The sequence below is a fragment of the Oreochromis niloticus genome, linkage group LG23 (genome assembly GCF_001858045.2).
Source record: "Oreochromis niloticus isolate F11D_XX linkage group LG23, O_niloticus_UMD_NMBU, whole genome shotgun sequence".
Classification (NCBI taxonomy): Eukaryota; Metazoa; Chordata; class Actinopteri; order Cichliformes; family Cichlidae; genus Oreochromis; species Oreochromis niloticus.
This window is the reverse complement of record NC_031986.2, coordinates 24172784-24196134: the sequence shown is the minus strand read 5'-3', so window position 1 is coordinate 24196134 and position 23351 is coordinate 24172784. Positions and strand designations below refer to the sequence as shown.

The 23351-nt window shown below is 41.0% G+C and overlaps 3 protein-coding genes and 1 long non-coding RNA gene across 4 annotated transcripts in view; all 4 read right to left on the bottom strand.

Moving 5' to 3' along the window:
• LOC100711875 (L-rhamnose-binding lectin SML-like) overlaps positions 1 to 466 on the bottom strand; it is a 42606-nt gene extending 42140 nt beyond the window's left edge. The window contains exon 1 of the mRNA XM_019352186.2: positions 462 to 466. Coding sequence (XP_019207731.2) covers positions 462 to 466 — 5 coding nt within the window. The remainder of the gene's footprint in view (positions 1 to 461) is intronic.
• Positions 467 to 2571: 2105 nt separating this feature from the next.
• Positions 2572 to 9683, bottom strand: LOC109196933 (E3 ubiquitin-protein ligase TRIM39). The gene is made up of 2 exons (XM_019351536.2): positions 9544 to 9683; positions 2572 to 7643 (listed from the first exon to the last, which is right to left on the bottom strand). Exon 2 carries the CDS (start codon positions 7632 to 7634, stop codon positions 5982 to 5984), a length of 1653 nt encoding a protein of 550 aa, XP_019207081.1. The 5' UTR covers positions 7635 to 7643; positions 9544 to 9683; the 3' UTR covers positions 2572 to 5981.
• A 2869-nt stretch (positions 9684 to 12552) lies between these two features.
• On the bottom strand, positions 12553 to 14202 carry LOC109196798 (E3 ubiquitin-protein ligase TRIM39-like). Its single transcript, XM_019351218.1, has one exon. It carries the CDS (start codon positions 14200 to 14202, stop codon positions 12553 to 12555), a length of 1650 nt encoding a protein of 549 aa, XP_019206763.1.
• A 30-nt stretch (positions 14203 to 14232) lies between these two features.
• Positions 14233 to 18765, bottom strand: LOC112843884 (uncharacterized). The gene is made up of 4 exons (XR_003216420.1): positions 18669 to 18765; positions 18474 to 18492; positions 18327 to 18382; positions 14233 to 14749 (listed from the first exon to the last, which is right to left on the bottom strand). It is a non-coding gene; the product is annotated as an uncharacterized LOC112843884 (long non-coding RNA).
• Between the last annotated feature and the right edge of the window lie 4586 nt (positions 18766 to 23351).

The window sequence follows — 23351 nt, the reverse complement described above, 5'->3', positions numbered from 1 at the left end:
TTGTACTATGTATGACTGTGCAATGACAATACAGAGTTACTGTATCTTATCAAAACATTTGAATAAAAGAGAAATAAATAAATTGATAAAGAACAGAAGTCTATCTGTTAATAACCAGTCAATTTAGTGACAACAAACACTCCACAATTCTCATATTGCACAGATAACTTTAAAAATGATGATTAAAAACCCTGATTGACATGCAGGCAAATTAATTTTTAATACTATTCAGCATTTTGGGACTCTGTCTCTTCTGCCAAAAGGCAAGAGCTACTACTCAGGATGGAGGATAGATGAGGGTCTAATAAAGCTCTGTGACTCAATGAATACAGGACACTCATGAATGGATTGTATGGAGAGGTCTTCAGTCCTCCATCACCTTCATGGCAAACTGCACCAGACACAACAGCTTAGATTTTGCCTCCACAGAGAGCTTGCCATATCATAACAATACTCCATACCTCATGATGTTCTATCTTGATGAACAGAAACATTGTTCTCTGGTTGACATCAAGCACATTAGTCAAAGCCATAAAGTCCTTTTGCTGTAAATGAGAACATGAGTTGTCAGTGTGACCATTCCAGCTAAAGAGGTAATCAAGGTGAATACCCTGATAGCTAAAGAAAACGGTTTAACCTGACTGAATGTTTACCTCAGCGAAGTGCACTGAGAGATCTGCGTTCTCGTATAGCAGGCTAAATTTGTCATCAGAACATCTGAAAAAGTTATTTGGGTTACAATCATTTGTTCGTTAATTTTTATTTCAATCATGTAAACAATCTACAGAAGTTAATTGAGCAAAGAAAAGAAAACAAAAATGCTATACAAAATAAAGCAAAATGCATTTCAATATTGCTTCACCTTTTCTGATTCAGTTACTTATTTACAAGGAGTGGGAAGAAGTCTACACTTAAATATAAAGATTATAAAGCGTAACCAGGACTAGTGAGCTAACACAGCCATAAGGTACAGCAGTGCTGATGGAGCGCATGTTATTCACCCTAAAATTCTGTTCTGTCAGTTAAAGAGAATTAAAAGCATTTAATAATAAGTGGAGAGACAGACATCTGACTTGGGTTCTGTAAAAGGAGATGATACTGTAACACATTAAAGCAGAGATTATTTCAACAAACAAAACACAGGCGGAGTCTTTGGGATTTCCCAAGTGCTTCAGAATTCAGTTTCTCTGATGGTGTCATTTCTGTACCAACTGTCCCCCACAAACATGCAGCTGCCACCCCTCTCGGTTCTTCCCACAAGTTTTGTTTTTATTTGCACGCACAAGAGAAAGGCCATGCAGTTTGATCAACTCCTCCAATTTTCTTCTGAGTGACAGTGTGTTACAGAGTATCATGCTTACCAGTGGAGATCCACTGCCTTGCCTGGGGAACGCTCTTGTATCGCTCCCTCTTTTCCCTCTTTTAAAAACAAAAGTTTTCTATGAGACAACTGTATTTTAATAGCCTTGACGGATTCATCCAGCATAACAGAGGTATAGCAGTGCGTCTCTGGTGTAAGTGTAGGTGAGTAGTGGCTCGACTTCAACTTGAGTAAATGTTTGGCACACAGTCAGCAGCTACCAATTATTCAGTGGCAGTAATGGTCCTTGTACAGGTCACACTTTACTGCTCCCCTCAAACATAAAAGTTAAAATGAACCTCAGTAACTAAATTCAAGACATGAAAAGAGCAAAACAATGAATACCAGAACAGCAGCATCACAGCTGATCCCAGTCAATACAGCAAAACAAATCTGCTTGACTTCACTATTCTGACTTATCTTTTAACCCCTCGGAGGTAAAACTCTGTGACTCTGTGAGTTATTTTTTTTCTCACACTTGCAGGAAACCAGGTGATAAACTTCCTGTTTTATGTGTATTTGTGTTTTTAGGAGCCATGAGGAGCTCTGCAGTTTTCTTCAATCCAGCAAACCCTCAGCTTCATCATCCTGAGGGTCATTTAGGCTGTACTGATTCACCATTTTCCCAATTTGATGATTAGCTTAACATGACAGCTCCAAATGTAAATGTATCACTTTGAGTGAAAATCCAGCAGAGGGCGCTCTGAGCTTTATGCTTAATTTAAACCATTTAAACCTGTGTGTATAAAAATCACAATGTAACTGTGAGGCCGCTGTGAAGCTCAGTCTCGTTTTCCCACGAGCTCAGGGTTTACAGTACGGCTGTTCACCTCTCGATGTGAACTAGAACATCTGCAGACAGCTGGAAATGAAGTCTTTAAACTCTTTATTATAGCATATTACCCTGATCACTTCATGTTTTAATGCTCAAAAGAGATGTGTTTTTATAAAGACCTTATCAAGAGAAATCAGACTTTATTATTACAACAACAGCAGAAACGTCTACTTTTGATTTAATGACACCCATGAACAGAAAGTTTCTATGAATCAAAGATTTAAATTCACAGTCAAATCTAAAACATTAAACACTACACACTGATGTATAGACCCTCAGCTGTCTGCTGAATATCTGACAGGAACAGGAGAAATAAACTCATTCAGAGATTTCTACCACACAGTGAACTGAGAAATGAATCTGAGTGGAGTCTGTATCTCTACATGAATACACCTCGTTTAGAGCTCATCTTTATTTGTTTAATGCACAGTGAATTTTAACAAGCTGTGTTGATGTAATCTGAACAAGACTTTGACAAGACTGGTGATGTTTTCTATTGTTAGCTCTACTTAGACAGTTTCAGGAATCTATTTCACCTTTTGATTTATTTTTAAGTTGGATCCAGTGTTCGTAGTTTCATGAGGAATACTCGGTGTAATGAGGAGTAAGTTTAGCTTCACAGCTCTCTGTTTGAATGATTCTGTCACATAAGGTATTTGTAAATTGACACAAGATTCTCATCAGTCCAGCAAACCACCTCCAACTTGTTGTCAAAGACCAGGGTCAGCACATCCGGGATCTCTTTTCCTGACACGGCTTCTCTTAATCAGACATCTTCACATTAAGTTTCGTGCTAATGACGCACCAGCGGTTTTAAACAGTGCTTAAGTTGCTGCCGTGGTGTAACTCAGTTTAACACAGTAAACTGAAACTGTCCATCATAGAGGCTGTGCTGTCACTGCTTTAAAAATGAGATCACAGCTCCCTGCAAGAGTGAGAATCTACTGCAGTACTGCACTAACATGAATGATGGCTTCTTTGTTCGTGAAGCTGCGGAGTTCTTTTTTTTCTCCCTTTTTATTAGTTTCTATTGTTGGCTGACAAACAGAAAAATTGTGCATTATGACCACCAACTGGTATGGAGTGTGGAGAATACAAAAACCCCTCGAATGCCACCAAAGAAATTACTCTTACAAAATGCAATATGAGCCCAAGATCTTAATTCTAACTTCTTTAGTTTTTTGGAAGGAATCAATAAGGTTCGGTTTAATTTTCATTACTAAGATTCCTGCGTGGTGTTTTTTTCCTTTTCTTCCCAACAAAGAACTGAGGGGAGACAAAGGATATAAATAGAAACAAGGCAAGTAGGGAAATGGGGATCATCAAAGAACACCTCTAAAATTAAAGACAATTAATTAATTAAAGACAGGGAAAGCAAAGCTAAATACAATGCACACAAGACAGGAGACTATCAAAATAAAACATGGGAACATCAAACACAGAAACACAGACTTCACAGTCACAGGGAAAACAGGATGGCAGGAAAATTCAAACCCAGGGGATCAAGTATAAATAATAACTAATTACAAATAACAAAGGAAGACCCAATCAAAACTGGGAATGAAATCATGGAAAACAAAATGAGATAGAAACTAGAATACAAACTCAAAATTACAAGAATAAAACATTTAAATAAGCAGAAAAAATCTTAATAATGAACAGAACTGAAATGTTGAAGACTTGGGACCATGACATTTCTTTGTGCCAGCCACTCTCTTCTTCCTCTGAGCATCCCCCAATAGTGCTTTCATTGCTGCATTTCAAATATGAAATACAATGGGGAAAAATCCTTATAGCCACCAGTGGAACTTCTGGATTGCCTGCATCCATTGTTCCTGCATGACTGGATCACAGTTCAGTAATAGAGTCCTGAAAATTGTGCAGTTCTTAGCAAATTTAAGGCTTATTAAAAAAAAGTTGGACTTGCTGAAATGGATCTTTTTAGCTGTTGATGGAAATCAGATGACTTGCAACAGCTTAGTGAATAACACTGAAACTGATCACATTTACTTCAATAGTAAGCTTCAGTCGGTTTAGTGGGTTTCAGGCTTCATCCTAATATCTCCTCAGCTTGCTGCCTGTTCCTTTTTCCCAGTGGATGAGAGGGTTTGTTCCCTGCACAGGTCAATGAGCGATTTTGTAATCATATCATCAAATCTGCGGCTGGATGTTCTGGAAACTCGGGTCAGGAGAGGTGCTGAGCCATATACTGATAACCATCTAGTGGTGAGGTGTATCCGGTGGTGGGGAAGGATACTGGACATACCTCATGTGCCTAAACATATAGTGAGGGTGTGCTGGGAATTCCTGGCAGGGGCCCCCGTCCACAAGATCTTTAGCTCCAACCTCTGGCAGACAGCCAGAGGTTGACAGCATTTAGAGGGAGACTGCGGTTTTTGAGTCAGAATGGACCATGTTCAGCACCTCCATTACTGAAGCTGCTGCCCTGAGCTGCATTTGGCTGAAGCAGGAGTCTGTTATCGGGCTTGCCTAGCCTGTGGGACTTTGGAGGCAGTCAATGAGTGCCAACAGGTCAAGTGGAATGCAACTTGGACAGTGGTTGAAGCAAAAACTTAAGTGTGGGAGGAGTTCAAAGAGGCCAGTGAAAAAGACTTTTTAGACTTAAAGAGATTCTGGCAAACCAGGTCAGGACGGGAAAGTGGTGCGATTGTGCAGTGGATGAAGTTCGCTCTGAGTTACTGAAAGCTCTGGATGTCATATGGCTTGTAGGGTGTTGGACTCTGCCAAGGCTGCCCTTTTTCACTAATTTTGTTCAAAATTTTTATGGACAGAATTTCTAGGCATAGCCAAGTGGCAGAAGACTTCCACTTGTGTGGTCTCAGTATCTCATATCTGCTTTTTGCAGATGATGTGGTTTTGTTGGCTTCATCAGGTGGTGTCCTCGAGCTCACCCTGGAGCAGTTTGCAGCCGAAGCCACTGTGAAGTGGCAGGAATGACAATCAACACCTCCAAGTCTGAGGGCGAAGAGTTCGGCAATCTGGGAGGGGCTCAGAATAGGGTTGCTACTCCTCCACAATGGAAGAAGACAGTTGAGTTGGTTCTGGAATCTGACAAGGATTGCTTGCAGGCGCCTCCTGGGTGAGGTGTCCGGGCATGTCCCACTGGGAGGAGGCCCAGGGCCAGACCAAGGACAAACAGGAGGGATTTTATCTCTGGCCTGGCTTGAATGACTTGGTTGGCAGACAGTTGGTGTCGTAAACCACCACCTCTGTTCAAAGATGGTCGTTCACAGTGAACATAAATGGCTTTTTTTACTCCTCTTTCAAACCATCTGTCTTCTCTGTCCAAAATGTGAACATTGGCAACCTCGAAAGAGTGACCTTTGTCCTTTAGATGCAGACCTGGATGACTGAAAACCTTCACAGACATCATTTGAGTTATTAAGGTCACGTGGATCAAGGTGTGTGTGGGGAATAAATCACGTGGGCATGGATCTCAAGACTGTATTGTAAGTACCTGACAATTGCTGTCATGTCTGGTGAATGACTGTCTTTCACACTGGAATATAGATGGCTTCTCTTTCAAACATCTGTCCTCACAGTTCAAAGTGGAAATATTAATGTTCTCTAAAGAATTCCTTTTCTCCTTTAGGTGCAAATGTACAGCTTATTGTGGTCCTGATGAGCTGCTTATCCTTTGCTGTGCCATGCATCTGAGGAGTGTCCTCTTGGTCTCTTCTAAATAAGGTAATCAACATTTGCAGTTTGCTGAATTTTGTTTTTAGGACTTCTATGTGTCGGTTTAATACACAATTAAAAAAAAGATCAGACTGATTGATTGACAGGACAGATGATCAGAGGTGCAGAGTTTTTACCATCATCATTATCACCTGGGCAGAAGAATGGGTAGAGTTTCTCAGTGAAGGAGCAGCAGGTAAAGGAGTAGATGAGAGATGCATCATCTACATCATAAAAGGAGACCAGGCCCGCCTCATAATCCACAAACACCCCCACCTTCTCAAGACCAGAGTGAAGAGGGAGACGGACTTCAGAATCCTCAAGAGCTACACAAATATTTTCATATATCGCTATAGTCCAGTAACCTTTCTCAGGACTCAATGTGATGTCTTCCTTCCTGTTGACTGACTCTCTGGCCACTCCTAAAGCCCAGTCAGTCTTTTCTTTAACAAGAACCTCAAAGTAAAATCTACCTGAAGAGAAACTCTGTTTTCCTAAAACACAAAGAAACATAGAAAATCTCTCTGGGTTGTCTGGAAGACTCTTCTCTTCATCACCACAGTGTACTTGTTTTCCATCATGAGGCAGAATGAGATTAGGATGTGCTGTATCAGGATCAAGAGTCACATCCATTGCATACTGCTGGACCCTCTTTAGCTCAGCCTCAAACAAGTCTTCAAACTCTTCATCAAGTGTTGCCTTCAGTTGACCCACAGCTCTCACCAAAGCTCTCACCACAGTCCCCTCATATGATGGTGGATGGATACTGACCTCTGTCCAGTCCTTGGTGGTTGGAGCAGCTTTCAGGGATGAGAAGCTTTGGAGGAGGTGGAGGTGATCTTTAGAACGTGAGAGCTGCTCCACCTCAGAGCTTCTCTTCATCAGCTCAGAGATTTCCTGTTTCAGATCTTTGATGAAACCTTCAGCCTGTTTCTCTGTTGATTCTTGTTTGTCTTCAATCTCCTTTATGAGCTCATTCAGACGTCTGTCAACAGACTCCTTCAGAGCAGTGAAGACCTGAACACCTTCTGCTTTCTCTCTGTCTGCAGCATCTTTACTCATCTTCACTGACTCTTTGATCTCCTGAATTTTCAGTCGTCTCCTCTGGACCATCTGTTGAATTTCAGCCTCAGTCTTCCCCAGTTCTGCCTTCTTTCCTTCATATTCTTCTCTCAGAGAAACAAACTCATGAGTCTTGTGGTCTATAACAGAGCAGAGCATGCAGACACATGTCTGATCGGTCTTACAGAACAGCTCCAGAGGTTTATCGTGCTTCACACATATCCTGCCTTCCAGCTTCGCCTCAGGATCGATCAGCTGATGTCCCTTCAGACATGAAGCTGTCAGATGAGGCTGCAGGTGAGTCTGACAGTAGGAGGCCAGACACACCAGGCAGGACTTCAGGGCCTTCAGTTTGGTTCCAGTGCAGATGTCACAGGGAACTTCTCCTGGTTTGGCAGCTTGTTGCTCTGAGCTGCTGCTGCTGACTTTCTGCTGAGCTTCACGTCTGAACTGAGAAACCATCTCAGAGATGAAAGTGTTGATGTGCAGCTCAGGTCTCATCCTGAACAACTTGTTACACATGGGACACTTACACCTGTAGCTGATATCCCAGTGATGACTGATGCAGTTTTTGCAGAAGTTGTGTCCACATGGTGTGGAGACTGGATCAGTGAAGACATCCAGACAGATGGAGCACAGAAACTGAGCTTCAGATAGAAGACAGCTGGCAGCAGACATGTCTGCACTCTGAGTGAGGAAGAAAAGAAAATAATTTTATTTTAAATTCAGTTTTAATTAAATCTATGGATTTTATTTAGTTTCTGATTCTGATCCTTCCAGACCGTAATCTGCTTTAGTCTGTAAGTCTGTTGCGTTTGATCTCAAAAGGTTTTATGCAGGACTTAACTATGTCCAGCGTAACTCTCTATGTCACTTCTTTTTTGATGCTTTCTTTACCTTTTTTGTGTTGATATATGGATATGGTGGTATTTATCTTCATTCTTTTAGATATTGGCAACTTACCCTACTCCTTGGTCCAAGGCCCTGGACCAAGGAACACAAGTTGTGTTCCTGTCCTATCAAGAACTCTAATAAAGAATTTCATACAGTGGTTTTTACATTCACCATGTTAGTTTCTCTTTGAAATTTTGGTACCACTGTCTCTGTTGCTTTTTGCATGTTTTTTTTTATGTCAGGATCAACCAGTATGGCTGCTGAGTTAGCAGATTCTGGTATACAAAACATATTTACTCTTAGTGCACATAATGCACTTGAGTGTATTTTATTTCTTAAACAATTTTAGACAATGATGCCCTCAACACAGATTCAAAATAACCCTGTAAATGTAGTGACAAGTAACAATCTGTGAAGCTCTCAATTAGAAGGTTAACTGATATCAGGTGCAGGTTTTCAAGATTGGTGGATGCTCCTTTATACCCAAAGGTTCAGTCTTTGCAAAAGGGGTTGTAGCTCACCAGTGTTTGTGGAACTTCATGAGAAAATTATCTTTCAATATAAAAACATTGTTTCTCTCATCATCTATGGTACATAACATTGTGAAGAGATTCAGGGAGGCGGGAGAAATCACAGTGCGTAAAGGTCAAGCAAGGAAACCACTGCTGAATGTGCGTAACCTTTAAGTCCTTAGGAGGTATTGCATTCAAAATCATCATGCTATTGTGACTGACAGAGCCTCATGGCCTTAGATGAACTTCAGAAGTCATTGTACAATATCACAATCCGCAGCTTTATCAAGAAATGCAGCCTAAAGCTGAACTGTGCAAAGAAGAACCAATATAACAATTTTGTGCAGAAACATCAGCGTTTTCTGGGTAAAAGCTCACTGAGTTTTTGGAAAAAACTGAAAATCCTTTCTTTTTTCACTCGCATGTTAAATGAAAGTTGAATGTAATTACACAATTGATGATTTTAGTTTTTATTCCAGTTTTAGAAAGTTTTTTGGGTCGGCCTTGTCATTTTTGAGATACTATGCAAATGCCAGAAAGCAGCCATACATAAGTGATAAACATGCACACTAGAGGACACATCCTGGTCAAAAAGGACTCCAAGATTCCTCACAATGTTACTGGAGGCCACAGTATTGCCATGCAAACAAAATATGTGGTTAGATAACATATTTCTAAGATTTTTAGTGTTGAGTACAATATTCAGCCTGCTGCCAGTATTTTACTGTTTAATATACAAGGTGATAAATAAACGTAAAGCTGAATAAAGCTTAGGAATATTACATTTCATTTCATTTATGAAGTGTAAAGTTAAGAAACAATCTAAAGATATCTAAATAAAACTTCAAAGCTCAAAAAACACAGAACGCTAGGTAAGAGACGCAGGACCAAAATATCTATATCCTCTGCAGCCCTTTAAAACATTTCTTAATGTAAGTAAAAACTAGAAATAATCTCAATAAAATAAAATCAAAAATTAAAACACAGTTAATAGCAATACAAATGTGTTAAAATTAGGATAAAAACAGGCTTTAACGCAATAATAACAGAGAAGTTTTCAACTGCTCGTTAAATGAGTCCACAGGGTCAGCTGGAGCTTTCACAGCTTTTGTGCCACAGCCTGAAAGTCCCCTGTGTTGCCCTCTTTTTCTTGTACCTGTACAGGGAAGAAGGAAACTTACCTTTACTTAGTTTCAACTTTAAGAGCGAATAAATATGTGAAAATGACTCAGCTCAGGACCGTGTTTTAGGCTCTGACAGTGAACGACACAGCTGATGATTAATCTTTAGACACAGAAGTCTGGCTGCTCTCTATCAGCCCGTCGCAGCAGCTGCAAAGCCAGACAAACCATGCATGCACTTTCTTCATTCCACAGATTGTGGCAGCCTAGGTGCAGAGCTGCAATTCTACACGTTGAATGAAGAAGCTAAGGAAGTGTTTGACACACAGTAGGATTGTTTCTATTTTGTTGGGGTTTTTCTGAGTCTCTTGATTCTTGAAGTCTGGTCTATTTCTCGTTCATTTACTTAACGACACTTGTTACTGGGAAACAGCTGAAATTGAGCGGTTTCAGACCTTCCCCCCAACCAGCCTTATCTCTGCTGTCACAGATCAGTACTGGTGAAAGTGAAAGTAAAAGGAAAAAAACAGGGGGTGTGCAGGGGGGTGTAAAATGGTTTTTAAATATTTTTATAAAATTGTTTTTCTTTTAATGGAACTTTAAATGTATTTTTTTGTACCATGTACACAATTCAAAATATTCAGCTGACAGAAACTTTGCTAACATAAGTTAGTAAGTTATTTAATTCCTCAGGTCCAGTAAAATATGAAGCTGGCTCAGCTGATTGCCGAACAACATCACTTGTGGTTGTTCTCTTACATCAACTTGTAAGTTAACGAGTCATGTTTTTGTGATATCATGAAACACATACTGAAAGAGAGGACACAAGCATGAGTGAGAACACAACAGAGAGAAATGCACACAATATACACACAAAGAGAACAACAAGGGAACAGGCCACAGGTGGGAACACAGCTGACACTAAACTGAATGACGACGCAGGGGAAGCAAAACTGAACAGAATATACATGAGAAGGAAGATTAACAAAGCAGGAAGTACAAACACTGAGAGCATGACTAAGACACGTGGGCTTGACACTGGGACTAGGGAGAAAACAGACAGTCATGGGTTTGTGACTGGGAAGGCTGAAAGACACAGAGACTATACTGCGGAAAACTGAGCTGAAGAAACACCAGTATAGAACTAGGACATGAACCATGACAAACACAAAAACTAGTTCAAAGATGTCTTAGAGGAGAAGAGGAAAGAATTCCAAAATAAAGCCAACATGTGCTGGAATAAAGAAAAAACAGAGTGAAACACTGAAGCAGCTCTGATGAGCTGAATAATCACTAATCAAACACACACAATGATTTAAATGTTTTAAATAAAGAACAGAGTGGGCCTGGCTAAGAGCGCCCTCTGCTGCATTTTCATTTAAAGTGCTGCATTTTTGTTGTCTTAATCGGGGCTAAACATCAGAGAGAAAAAATAATGAACTAAAAGTTAGCTAGCTAGATGTTTGAATGTTCAAAATTAAGAAAAAAATTGCATTTTCCAAACTTATTTATGACATGTATTTGTAACCCCCCTCAGTCTCTATGTCCGGTGCTGTATGAGTAAAACTCTCTGGACTCGAGATGGGTAGAGCTCGGGCGTGGTTTATTCCCCTTTTGTGGGTCTCTGCAATAACATGGGACATGAATAACCATGCGTTTCCAGCAACAGGATTCCGCCCAAACACAGCAAAAGCTTCATTGCTACTAACAGATAAGCTAATGATCGTATAGTGGAACTCTTAATTTTCTCAAAATAAATAAAAACCAAATATTGATCGAAAAATAAAATGGCAACAAAACTTATTACGGAAAATAAAATATTACTGCATTGTGGCTTAGGTAAAAAAAAAAGAAGAGAAATAAATTCACTTAAATGCACATTCATGTGAATATAAATAAACTTCCAGACCAAAGCCAAAATTTCCTTTCATGTACAATAGTAAATGGAACAATGCTGCCATCTACTGGGCAAAACTTAATAAGCAGTATTTCTTAAACAGAATTAGCCTGCAGCTCAACCAAATACATGTTTCAAAATACACATACCTGCAATAACATGGGACATGAATAACCATGGGTTTCCAGCAATAGAATTCCGCCCAAACTATCAAGAGAAGTTTCAAATTATTAGACACGACAGTCTCCTCTAGCTGTTAGCCGCTAGCTCAACGTGTCCATTTTTCCTACCAGCGTCTAACCCATTAATTGCAAAACAAGATCATAAAACTGAAATCTACTCAGATGCTACTGTATGGGCAGTTCATGCTGTTAATGCACTGTCATGTTAACCTCAATGAGGATCTTCAAATATGTTTTAAACTCATGTTCAGTCAGAGTGGACTGAGGAAGAACTTACCACAGCAAAAGCTTCATTGCTACTAACGGATAAGCTCAGGGAAAACCAGTTTACCAGTAGCAGACTTCCGCTGCGGATTTTCAAAATAAAAGTTTCAAACTAAACCCATGGTTGCGATCCCAAGTTTAACAGGAATTTAACAACAACAAAACCATACTCATTCTTTTACATCGTTACATATGATAGTTTTCATGCTATTGGCGTAACTGTGGGTTTTTCTAAAAGAACTGGTCATGCTGTCACTTCAGAGGTAAAAAGGCTGAAGTTCACCAGCTGATTATCATCAAAGAAGAAATAAAAGTTTAGAATTGTATTTATTATATTCTGAAAAAGCATGGTGTACATATTTAAAAAAAAAAATATTTTCTCAATCCTGATTTTGATATTTAAGAAAAGGTGAATGAAAATAATAAAATATTAACATGTTTCCTCAAATGTGTGTACAGTATATGCTTTAATGTCTGTGCCTTTGAACACTGAAAGCAAAAGAAAAGGAGAGTTTCTATTTTGTTATATTGTAATCATTTTTTTCAACTTGAAAACAGTTTAACAAAAACTCAACTGACTCAACTCAGCTTACCGGATTAATCTGCAGCTTCTAACTGTAACAGCAGCTGCAGTTTTCTCAGTTATGTTTTTTATGACTTCTTTTCTGTGTCAGCTGAAAGGTTGAGATGACTCTGTGTATGGTCCAATTTCCCCATGGTAAACTATCAGACTGACTGATTGACAGGACAGATGATCAGAGGTTTAAATTTTTTACCACAACTGTTCTCATCATCATTATCAACATTAACTTTGGGACAGAACAATGGGTAGAGTTTCTCAGTGAAGCACCAGCCAGTAAAGGAGTAGATCACATCTACATCATCTACATCATAAAAGGAGACCAGACCCTCCTCATAATCCACAAACACCCCAACCTTCTCAGAACCACGCTGAAGAGAGAGTGGGACTGTAGGATCTTCAAGAGCTCCACAAATGTTTTCATATACTCCTACTGTCCAGAGACCATTCGCAGGACTCGGTGTGATGACTTCCTTCCTGTTGACTGACTCCCTGGCCACTCCTAAAACCCAGTCAGGCTTTTCTTTAACCTGAACCTCAAAGTAAAATCTGCCTGAAGAGAAACTCTGCTTTCCTAAAACAAGACGCTCCGCAGAAAATCTCTCTGGGTTGTCTGGACGATCATTCTCCTCTTCACCACAGTGTACTTGTTTTCCATCATCAGACAGGATGAGATAAGGATGTGCTGTATCAGGATCAAGAGTCACATCCACTGCATACTGCTGGACCCTCTTCAGCTCAGCCTCAAACAGCTTCTTCATGTCTTTACTGAGTGTCTCCTTCAGCCGACCAACAGCTCTCACCACAGTGCCCTCATATGATGGTGGATGGATACTGACCTCTGTCCAGTCCTTGGTGGTTGGAGCAGCTTTCAGGGATGAGAAGCTTTGGAGGAGGTGGAGGTGATCTTTAGAGTGTGAGAGCTGCTCCACCTCAGAGCTTCTCTTCGACAGCTCAGAGATTTCCTGTTCCAGATCTTTGATGAAACCTTCAGCCTGTTTCTCTGTTGTTTCTTGTTTCTCTTCAATCTCCTTTATGAACTTTTTCAAATATCTCCTGAGAGTCTTCCTCAGAGCAGTGAAGACCTGAACACCTTTTGCTTTCTCTCTGCCTGCAGCATCTTTACTCTTCTTCACTGACTCTTTGATGTTCCAAATCTTCATTCGTCTCTTCGTGATCATTCGTTGAATTTCAGTCTCAGTCTTCCCCAGTTCTGCCTTCTTTCCTTCATATTCTTCTCTCAAAGGAACAAACGCATGTGTCTTGTGGTCTATAACAGAGCAGAGCATGCAGACACATGTCTGATCGGTCTTACAGAACAGCTCCAGAGGTTGATCATGCTTCACACATATCCTGCCTTCCAGGTTCTCCTCAGGATCCATCAGCTGATGTCTTTTCAGACGTGAAGCTGTCAGGTGAGGCTCCAGGTGAGTCTGACAGTAGGAGGCCAGACACACCAGGCAGGATTTCAGGGCCTTCAGTTTGGTTCCAGTGCAGATGTCACAGGGAACTTCTCCTGTTTTGGCAGCTTGTTGCTCTGAGCCGCTGCTGCTGACTTTCCGTCTGAATTGAGAAACCATGTCAGAGATGAAAGTGTTGGTGTGCAGCTCAGGTCTGGTCTGAAAGACCTTTTTACACACAGGACACTGACACCTCTCACTGATATCCCAGTGTTGACTGATGCAGTTTTTGCAGAAGTTGTGTCCACATGGTGTGGAGACTGGATCAGTGAAGACATCCAGACAGATGGAGCACAGAAACTGATCTTCAGATAGAAGACAGCTGGCAGCAGACATGTCTGCACTCTGAGTGAGGAAGAAAAGAAAATGATTTTATTTTAAATTCAGTATTAATTCTGTTTTGAGTGGACCTATTCTGCTTTTCCTTCTTTCCAGTCACAAGTTCTTCTTCTTTCTACTTGTGTATGTTTATGCTAAACATGACCAAAGGCTCAAATACTAATAATTAAGTAAATAAAGTGGTCAGTGTATTTGAAAGTAATTCCTTTGAGCCCAACATTCAAACTTCAGACTGCTCTAAACACTCAGTATCACACAGTTGTTGTTTTTTTAGTCTTACATCTGTTTGATAAAAAGACCAGCCATAGGTGTCAGATAATATCAAGGTTGAAGCTAGAAATTTAAGGGGTGATGTTGGATGTTGTCAGTGCAAATGCCTGGAAACTGCATGTCAGTTTGAAGAGAAAGAAGAATTCTGGAGCATCTTGGATGAAGTGGCAGAGAGTGTCCCCAGTGGGGGAGAGTGGTGAGTGGATCAAACTTTAATTGGCATGAAGGAAACAGAGGTGATGAAGTGGTGTTGGGTAGGTATGGTATTAATGACCTAAAAAAGAAGAAGGACAGATGTTGGCAGATTTTGTGAAAAGGGTGGAAATATAAGAAGAGGGAGGAACAAAGGGTAACATGCAAGAGTGGAGGAAGGTGCACACATGTGGACAACATCTTGTGCAATATGAAAGACACAGCAGATTGCAAGGTGGCATTAGTGGAGAATGTAGATTGGTAGCACTGGATAGTAGTCTTTAGGATGACTTTAGGAAGACAGTATATGACTCATGGCTTCCTAGTCATTAGTCAGCAAAGTACAACCTACTGGTCTTGCAACTCTAAAATAGCCTATCTGGTTGAGCTGCAAAGCAATAGTTAAAGAACAAGATGTTCAGTGGGCTAAGCCTGATCCTAGAAACGATCGACCCAACAATCTCTATGTGGCTTCAAAGGTCCACCCTCAAGTAATACTGTAGCGGGCCAGGACTGTTCGGGGTTTTGTTATTGACATTTATGTTCTGTTGCCATGGTTACGAGTGACGCTCTCTCTGCAACTGTGTGTTTCCGGGTGAGAGAGCGCCATTTTGTGTTGTTGTTGTTGTGGTTGCCGCGCGGAGCAGTTTTGCTAGCAGCAGTGCTCCTGCGCAGATTTAAATAAATGGCTGTGCTCCCTGGCTAGCTCACGGGAAGCAAGACCAAACAATACCTCTGTCTCCTCCTTGTCTGAGCTCGCCACAATACTTTGGACAGATACTGCCTAAATTGCATATCATGCTGGGGGAAAAAAACGTACTATCACCATCTGTTTTGGTGGTCATCCCTAGTAAAGAAAGTATAATAATATGTTACTGCCTGCTATGTTTTTGCCCAAAATAGGTCAACCAGCTTAACTCCTACAGGATTGCTCAGACCTCTTCCAACACCCGGTCAGCCTTGGTCGGATTTTATTGCTGGTCTAACTACTTCCTCAGGTAACTCTATTATTGGCAAATTCTACAAAGCTGTCCATTTTGTTGCTCTTCTGAGGCTCCCTCAGCTTTAGAAACTGCCCAGCTTCTTGACTGACCACGTCTTCTAGCTGTGTGGAATCCCCTGGAACATTGTCTTTGATCATGGACTTTAATTCCACCTGTCTGGAATGAGTTCTGTGCAGCACTAAGAGCTCAGGTTAGTCTCTCTTCTGGTTTCTATTCCCAGACCAACAGGTAAGGGGATAAAGCTAACCAAGAGGTATAAGCTGCCCTTCGGTGTCTTACCTCTTTCAACCAGTCCACTTAAGCTCCAAACTGTCCTGTATCATAAATACATACCTTCATAACTTCCACTGCTACTGGTCTCTCCCCATTGACTATGTGCACGTTAGCATATGCTAGTTCCGGTGCGGAAAATCCTGTGTGGAGCTTTGTTTCCGGTGTCCTATTCGCGCCCTGTTTAATGTCCAAAGGAAGTTAACCAAATGAATGAATTAAGCGTCAATTTACATTTCTATAGATGTCTTGGGCATTTACCCAATATATCTGTAAATGATGTTCATGGACTTGTCGATATTTTGCCCCCACGCCTCAGAGCAAAAGAGAAAAGGGATTCAAATGTTATATTTCTCAGCTGTCCCTCGTTTATTGCGGGTGTTATGTTCTAAAAATAACCAGCGATGGGTGAAATCAAGTAGCCAATTTTATTTTTTTGATGCGTGGACATCGTGGACATCCAGTACTGCACTTTTTAATTTAGAAGGTAAGTCACAACATACCCTCCATACATACTAATGTATAGAAACCCTCACCACCAATCGTTCATTTTTTGTGTGGCTTTTTTCACGGTTTGTTAACATGCTGTGTAGGTGTGTACTTGACTAGCTGATATCGACATAACGGGAAACATCTGTGACTGTTGTTCACCTGTAGTTTGAATGCTGAACATTTGCCTGTTTTAAAGAATAAGACCAGTCACTATACAGAGATGTGCTTCTGAATGTGGACGATGTGTCTTATGCTGCAGTGATGCAGTTCTGCTTGTGTTGAGTGATGCAAACAACCGATCGATCTAAACTCTTTAAACGTCAATCACGTGGTTACCGGCTACCGGCGAAAATAATCGGGACGGTAAGCCAATTTCTGTCTTAGCGCATTTGCGCCGCTGTGTGTTTTTGTGGTCTTCTTTTGCGGCTAATTCAGTGAATTTTGGTCTGATCTTGGTGAAACTTGGTGTGTGGAGTCAGTGATAGCTCTGGGAGCTAACCAGCCTATCTTTAACCGGTTACTTACATGAAGTCTGAAGAATTTCTGGTTCGGTTTTGTTTGTTTAGCGGACTTCTGCGCAATTACGTAACTGCTCGTTTAATCGCGGCTTATTTTCGGTGTGTTTGGTGGTTGTAGAAATGGTTTATATGACATTTTAGCTGAGATTCTGAGGTTTCTGTGGATACCACACATGTCTGGACTTATATTTCTCAACCCGCGTTATAACCGATTAAACGTGATCTCCTCCTTTTTGCCCCCGGTACCGGAGACGTGGGGCTTAAGTGGTTAAACGTCAAAATCTATCATTAGATTTTTTTGTGACACAACAGTGGTGAGTGTTCCCACCTTCTGCTCTTTGGAACTTAACTTGATCTTTCCGTTTTCAAGTTTTGGACATGATTTTGGAGTATATCTTCGCAGTAGCGATTTACCGCAAAGTAAAGCTACCGGAAATGTGCAACCCCACATCCGGCCTCAAACCAGGAAGTTAGCATTTTCTCGTGCACATAGTCAATTGAAGTCTTTACTGGCTTACCAACCATTTCAAGTATCTGCTGTCAAAGATGAGATCTCCGTTTTCTTGCTACAGCATCTTACATCTTACGGATGACACAGCACAGAAGAGCTACCTTGTCAGGCCATGACTCCACAGTCTAGTCGCACCTACAGGCCAGTGGACACTCTTTCAACGATGAGGATGTACACATCCTGGACAGGGAGGAACGCTGGTTTGAATGGGGAGTCAAGGAGGCCATTTACTTGAAAAGGGAAAGACCATCTCTGAATCGAGGAGGGGGCCTAAGGGTACATCTTTTGCCATCATACAATGCTGTGATTGCAGCCATTCCCCAATTCTCTGTGAATGGTACTCATGGCCATTGATCAGTGGGCTTTGATTAATGAGCTTTGATCAGTGGTTGTTGATCAGTGGTCATGAGAATTTGCATATTGATGATCAAGGAACTAACCTCCCAGCCCATTGTTCCTTCAAGGTGCTAGTTTCAGTCAATATGCAAACGTAGTGTTTATAAGATTGGGGAAACCTGCAGTCAGCTGAGACTGAAGAAGTCACTTGAGTGACGAAACGTTTCTCCCACTGAAAACGCTACGTCCAGATGAACAGAATCAACTTTTGGGAATATGAGAAAACCTTTACAACCTTTATGGTTTGCAGGTAGTTTTTCTTTTAAGAGGTAAAAGAAATATAAAACAGTAAGTATTCAATAAAAAAGTAGTCAGATTGAAATCCAGACTATGAAGATTCACCTCCAAACTCCTGAGAAATGACACAACTGTTTCTACAGTGGATCTGTGGCTATATGACCCAATTTCTATTCAAAACAACGTGAATGAACAAAGTGCTGTGAAAGTGAATGTCATGAGTTCACTTACCAATGTTTGTAAAGACTCTGCTGTTGTTGAAGAAAACCTGATAGACCTAGATGACCCTGAGATTACAGATTTAGTTGTAAACTTGTCTCTGCAGGAGGATCCACATTTGGACTTTCAAACAATTCATTCATGATCATCTGTACTCACCAGTGTTAGAGAAGCTCTGCTGTAATGATATGAAAGGATCAGTGAGCTCAGTTTAATGTTCCTTTGAAAAGAAACCGATTCTGCTCAAGTGAATTTCTATTGTTACACATGCTTTTAGTATCAGCTTTTATTGTTATCCAACTTTGATCATTGGAATGTCATCCATCTAGAGTTTTGTGGCACATCTTACCACACCTTTGTTGCTGGTTGGTTTCCTGTGTTGGACAGAAGCCCTGCACTGTTGTAGCAAAAGGCTCACCGAGCTCAGTTTCGTGTTCTTTTAAAGAAAAACTGGTTTTGCTTAGGTGCATCTCTCACTTTCATTTCTGAATTTTGACAGAAATGAAAGTGTTGCTCCGCCTCACTTGATGAGAGATACACTGGTGAAATTTTACCAGTAAACATTTAAATGTTGTCTGAGTCAACTGAATTTTGACCTCTCCCTGCAGTGACTGCAGGTACTTTTGGACCTTAAGTTGTGGTAACAGGTGTGCTTCCATGCATCATGGGCATGAATCATTCATTTTTGTCTTAACTGCTTTTCAAATGTTTTTTTTTTTTACAGGGTAGAATGATTGTACAGCATACATCTTTAATGACTTTAAAAAACAATTTTACATTTTCTCTAATCCACACATGGTCACATTACTACCTGGATTCTGGACTACCTCACCGACCGACCACAGTATGTGAGGACTCAGGGCTGTGTGTCGGACAGGGTCGTCTGCAGTACGGGGGTCCCACAGGGAACGGTTCTGGCTCCGTTCCTCTTCACCATCTACACTGCAGACTTCTCCCACAACTCCACCCAGTGCTTCCTGCAGAAGTTCTCTGATGACTCTGCAATAGTCGGCCTCATCACTGATGGGGACGACAAGGAGTACAGAGGACTGACTCAAGACTTTGTGGACTGGTGCCTACTGAACTACCTCCAGATCAACGCCAGTAAAACCAAGGAGCTGGTGGTAGACTTCCGCAGGCACAAACATCCTCCACTACAACCACTGAACATCCAAGGTATGGACATTGAGGCTGTGGACAGCTACAGGTACCTTGGTGTTCATCTGAACAACAAACTGGACTGGACTCATAACTCAGACGCCCTCTACAGGAAAGGGCAGAGCAGGCTGTACCTGCTGCAGAGACTCAGTTTGGAGTGGAGGGCCCACTCCTGAAGACCTTCTATGACTCTGTGGTGGCCTCAGCCATCTTTTATGGAGTGGTCTGCTGGGGCGGCAGCATCTCTGCTGGGGACAGGAAGAGACTGAACAGGCTGATCCGCAGGGCCAGCTCTGTTCTAGGATGCCCTCTGGACCCAGTGGAGGTGGTGAGTGACAGGAGAATGGCGGCTAAGCTGTCATCCCTGTTGGACAACATCTCCCACCCTATGCATGAGACTGTGACAGCACTGAGCAGCTCCTTCAGTGGGAGACTGCGGCACCCACGGTGTGGGACGGAGAGATTTCGCAGGTCTTTCCTCCCCACTGCTGTCAGACTCCACAACAAAGACTTTGGCAGCTGATCAAACCCTCACACGTGCAATAAGACTGCTATATGTGCAATTCTTTCTCTGACAGAATTTCTCTTTATTATTGTGCTATCTACTGTACAATATAAAGCGCCTTGAGGCGACTTTTGTTGTGATTTGGCGCTATATAAATAAAATTGAATTGAATTGAATTGACAAAGTTGTACTTTTGTATTTTCTTACTCAGTTGTATATAGTATTTGTATTCTATTTTATTCTATTGTATATATTATCTTTATTTACATTCAGGCTCAAATATAGGCATGCACCCACACTAATATTTGGTTAAATATCCCATGGCAAGTTTCATTTCCTGTCATGGTCGGACGGTCCTCACTGTTTGTGTTATTGTGTTTTCCTCTCCTTTTTCTTCCTCTCCGTACCGTGGTGTGTTGTTTACAGAAGTTTGCACTTCAGGAAGACAGGCGCCGGGTGCATCCGACTGATTTGGCGTCCAGCTGCTTCTGATCATCCGCCATCTTGAGCAATGCTACTTAACGGTGTGGTCAGGTGACAGTCAGTGCTGGAGTATTGCATTAAGCTTGGTAGTAGCTGCAGGATCGTGAAGGAAGTGTGCGCCTGCAAGAATCGTTATTTACCTTTTGCTTTCACTAGGAACAGGCAAGGAGTGGATTTCTTGGGAGGTGCACTGGTTTACTTCCGGAAAAGGACAGATGCACTACCAACCAGTGTTGGTCAAGTTACTTGAAAAAAGTAATTAGTAACCAATTACTGATCACTTCCCCAAAAAGTAATCCTGTTACTTTACTGATCACTTATTTTCAAACGTAATTAATTACTTAGTTACTTTTTAAAAACATGATTTACAACCTGAATAGGTGATAAAGCGACAGATCTTTCAGCCCAATTCTACTTTTTCTGCATAATCCATCATACAAAATGGAAAAGTCTCTTTTTTAAACTTGTTTTATTAGTTTTAATCTTTTAACTTTATGCATCAAGCAAAATTAAATTATATGCAACATTCTCTGACTGGAAGAAATTTGTTTAATATTTAAACCTATTTTCTGCACATTCCAGCACATAAAATAAAATATTTTTGTCTTTACACTCACTCTTTTAAATAGATGCAAGTAAAACACAGCAGAAAATAAATAAAATCAAAGACTCAGCGGTCCTGTTGCTCTATTTTCACCTGTAAAGCAGGAGTGGGGTAGGCGGAGGTTTGCCCTGGTGCAGGTGTGCCGCAGCGGTCAGTGGAAGAATCCGCGAGTTTCTCTGTGAATTTCCCATTACGTCGTAGCGCACTCGGTGCACTTTTTATGGAATCAAACTCAAAGTAAGGTCATACTCTCTCCCACACTCGATATATTATCCATTGTTGATCTGCACACAGCTGTTGTCACGAACGTCGCACTCGCTTACGTCATTGTCATGAGACATTCTCGCAAAAAATCAAAAAAAAAAAATCACGGTTTTAGTAACGCAGCGTTCCTACGAGAAAGGAGTAATCTAATTACCGTTTTTGCAATAGTAATCCCTTACTTTACTCGTTACCTGAAAAAAGTAATCGGATTACAGTAACGCGTTACTTGTACTTTTTTCAGCTGATGGTGACAAGTAACGCATTGCTGCCCATCTCTGCTACCAACATCACAGTGGGATGTTTGCACACTGAACTGTTAAATAAACCATCTTTCACTGTAAATAGACACACTCACTGTGACATTTCCACCAGCAAGCTTCTGGAATAATTCTGGCTAGACAGAATCTGCTTGTCAGAATTTGTTCATTTAAACGTTTCCGTTTCCTGATATGGACTTTTAGGCATAACCCAGACATTTTCAGTGGGTAAACAATGTAAATTAAAAACACATTTTGTCAGAAAGCCGTTTCTCTACAGTTCAGCTGTGTACTTCTTACAACATCAGTGCATCACACTTCAGTCCCAGTCTGTAATCTTTGCCTTTATCATCTGTTATCAACTGGTACATGACCTCCGTAGTGGCAGTATCAATCCAGTGTTGCAGGAGTTCTCACGACAGGAATACAGCAACATCCACATGCAGTGAGGATTGTTGCACAGGCATTTTTGTAAATTGAGTTTTTCCGGGGTTTTTTTGTTTGTTTGTTTTGTTTTTAAATCCTGTCCACGTGCAGTTTTGAAAAAAAAAAAAAATATCTGTCCACATATAAATGCAAAAATGCAGTGAGGACTGTGATACTGCCCTAAAAGGTCCAGGGGCTGTGGGAGAGTAAAAGGTGTCAAGGCTGAAAAAATGAGTCAAATTAAAGGTTTATTAATGTTTCTATTACTAATTAAACTAAACGATGGTGAAACCACTATCACATTTTCAGTGTTGGGACTGCGTTACAGTAACTACGTTATTATTGTGGTAACGAGCACGGTAACTAGTTATTATGCCAAAACCAGGAACGCGTTACTCGTTACTGGGATTTAGATAGGCTCGTTACTCGTTACTTCGTGTGGTGGATATCGCGGAGCTTCCACAGATTCAATAACATTAGCAAGTGGTGGAGGCCAGCAGGTGGATGAAGGAAAAGGGAGGCAAGAGGAGAGACCCGAAGCGGCCGCCGGTCCGCGTGTCAGGTGAACTGAACTTCAGGTAAGAAGTTATGACCTGCAGTCTATCTGGGTCAGATATAAACCAAGTTTAGGTGGAGTTTATTTTCGGTATGCTGACATTTTCGTACTGCGTGCTAGCTAGCATGACGGAGTTTCTATACAGCTGGGTGGGTGCTATGTTACTGATGTTGAACTTTATTTTGTTCATACGGTTAATTATTAGAGTTGCCAACCGTCCCCTAAAAAACAGAATTGTCTGGTATTCAGAGAAAATATTACGCGTTTCGTATTGAGGTGAAAAGGAACACAGTTTGTCCCGGACTTCAGCTACAATGAAAAAGACACAAAGCTGAAGCTGCACAGCTGCCTCTTCTTCTCTCATTCTCTCCTCTCCTGTTTCTACTTCAATCACGAAACTGATCAATGATCAGCTGATCGGCTTTTCTCTCTTGTTTATTTATCGCCCACTTTGCGCCAGAAAGAGGAAACCAGCGGATGTCGCGTTAAACAACAGCAGCACGTTTAAGCTTGATCAGCTGTTGTTAGAATTTATTTAATATTAATTTCTAGTATCAGCTGATGTTTGCTGGAGCCACAGCTGTAAAGCTGCTGGTCATGATATCGGTTTGGTTATCTGGTGAGAGGGAAACATGAAGATGAAACCAGGAGATGTCCTTACTGAATCATCAGAGCTGAACAGGTGATGTAGAAACAGGTTTACCTTTTAGGTGACATGAATGAGTTGAAGGGAAGTTATGAACTGTTTCTGAGAGACAAATAACAGCAGGATCCTTTTCTACGT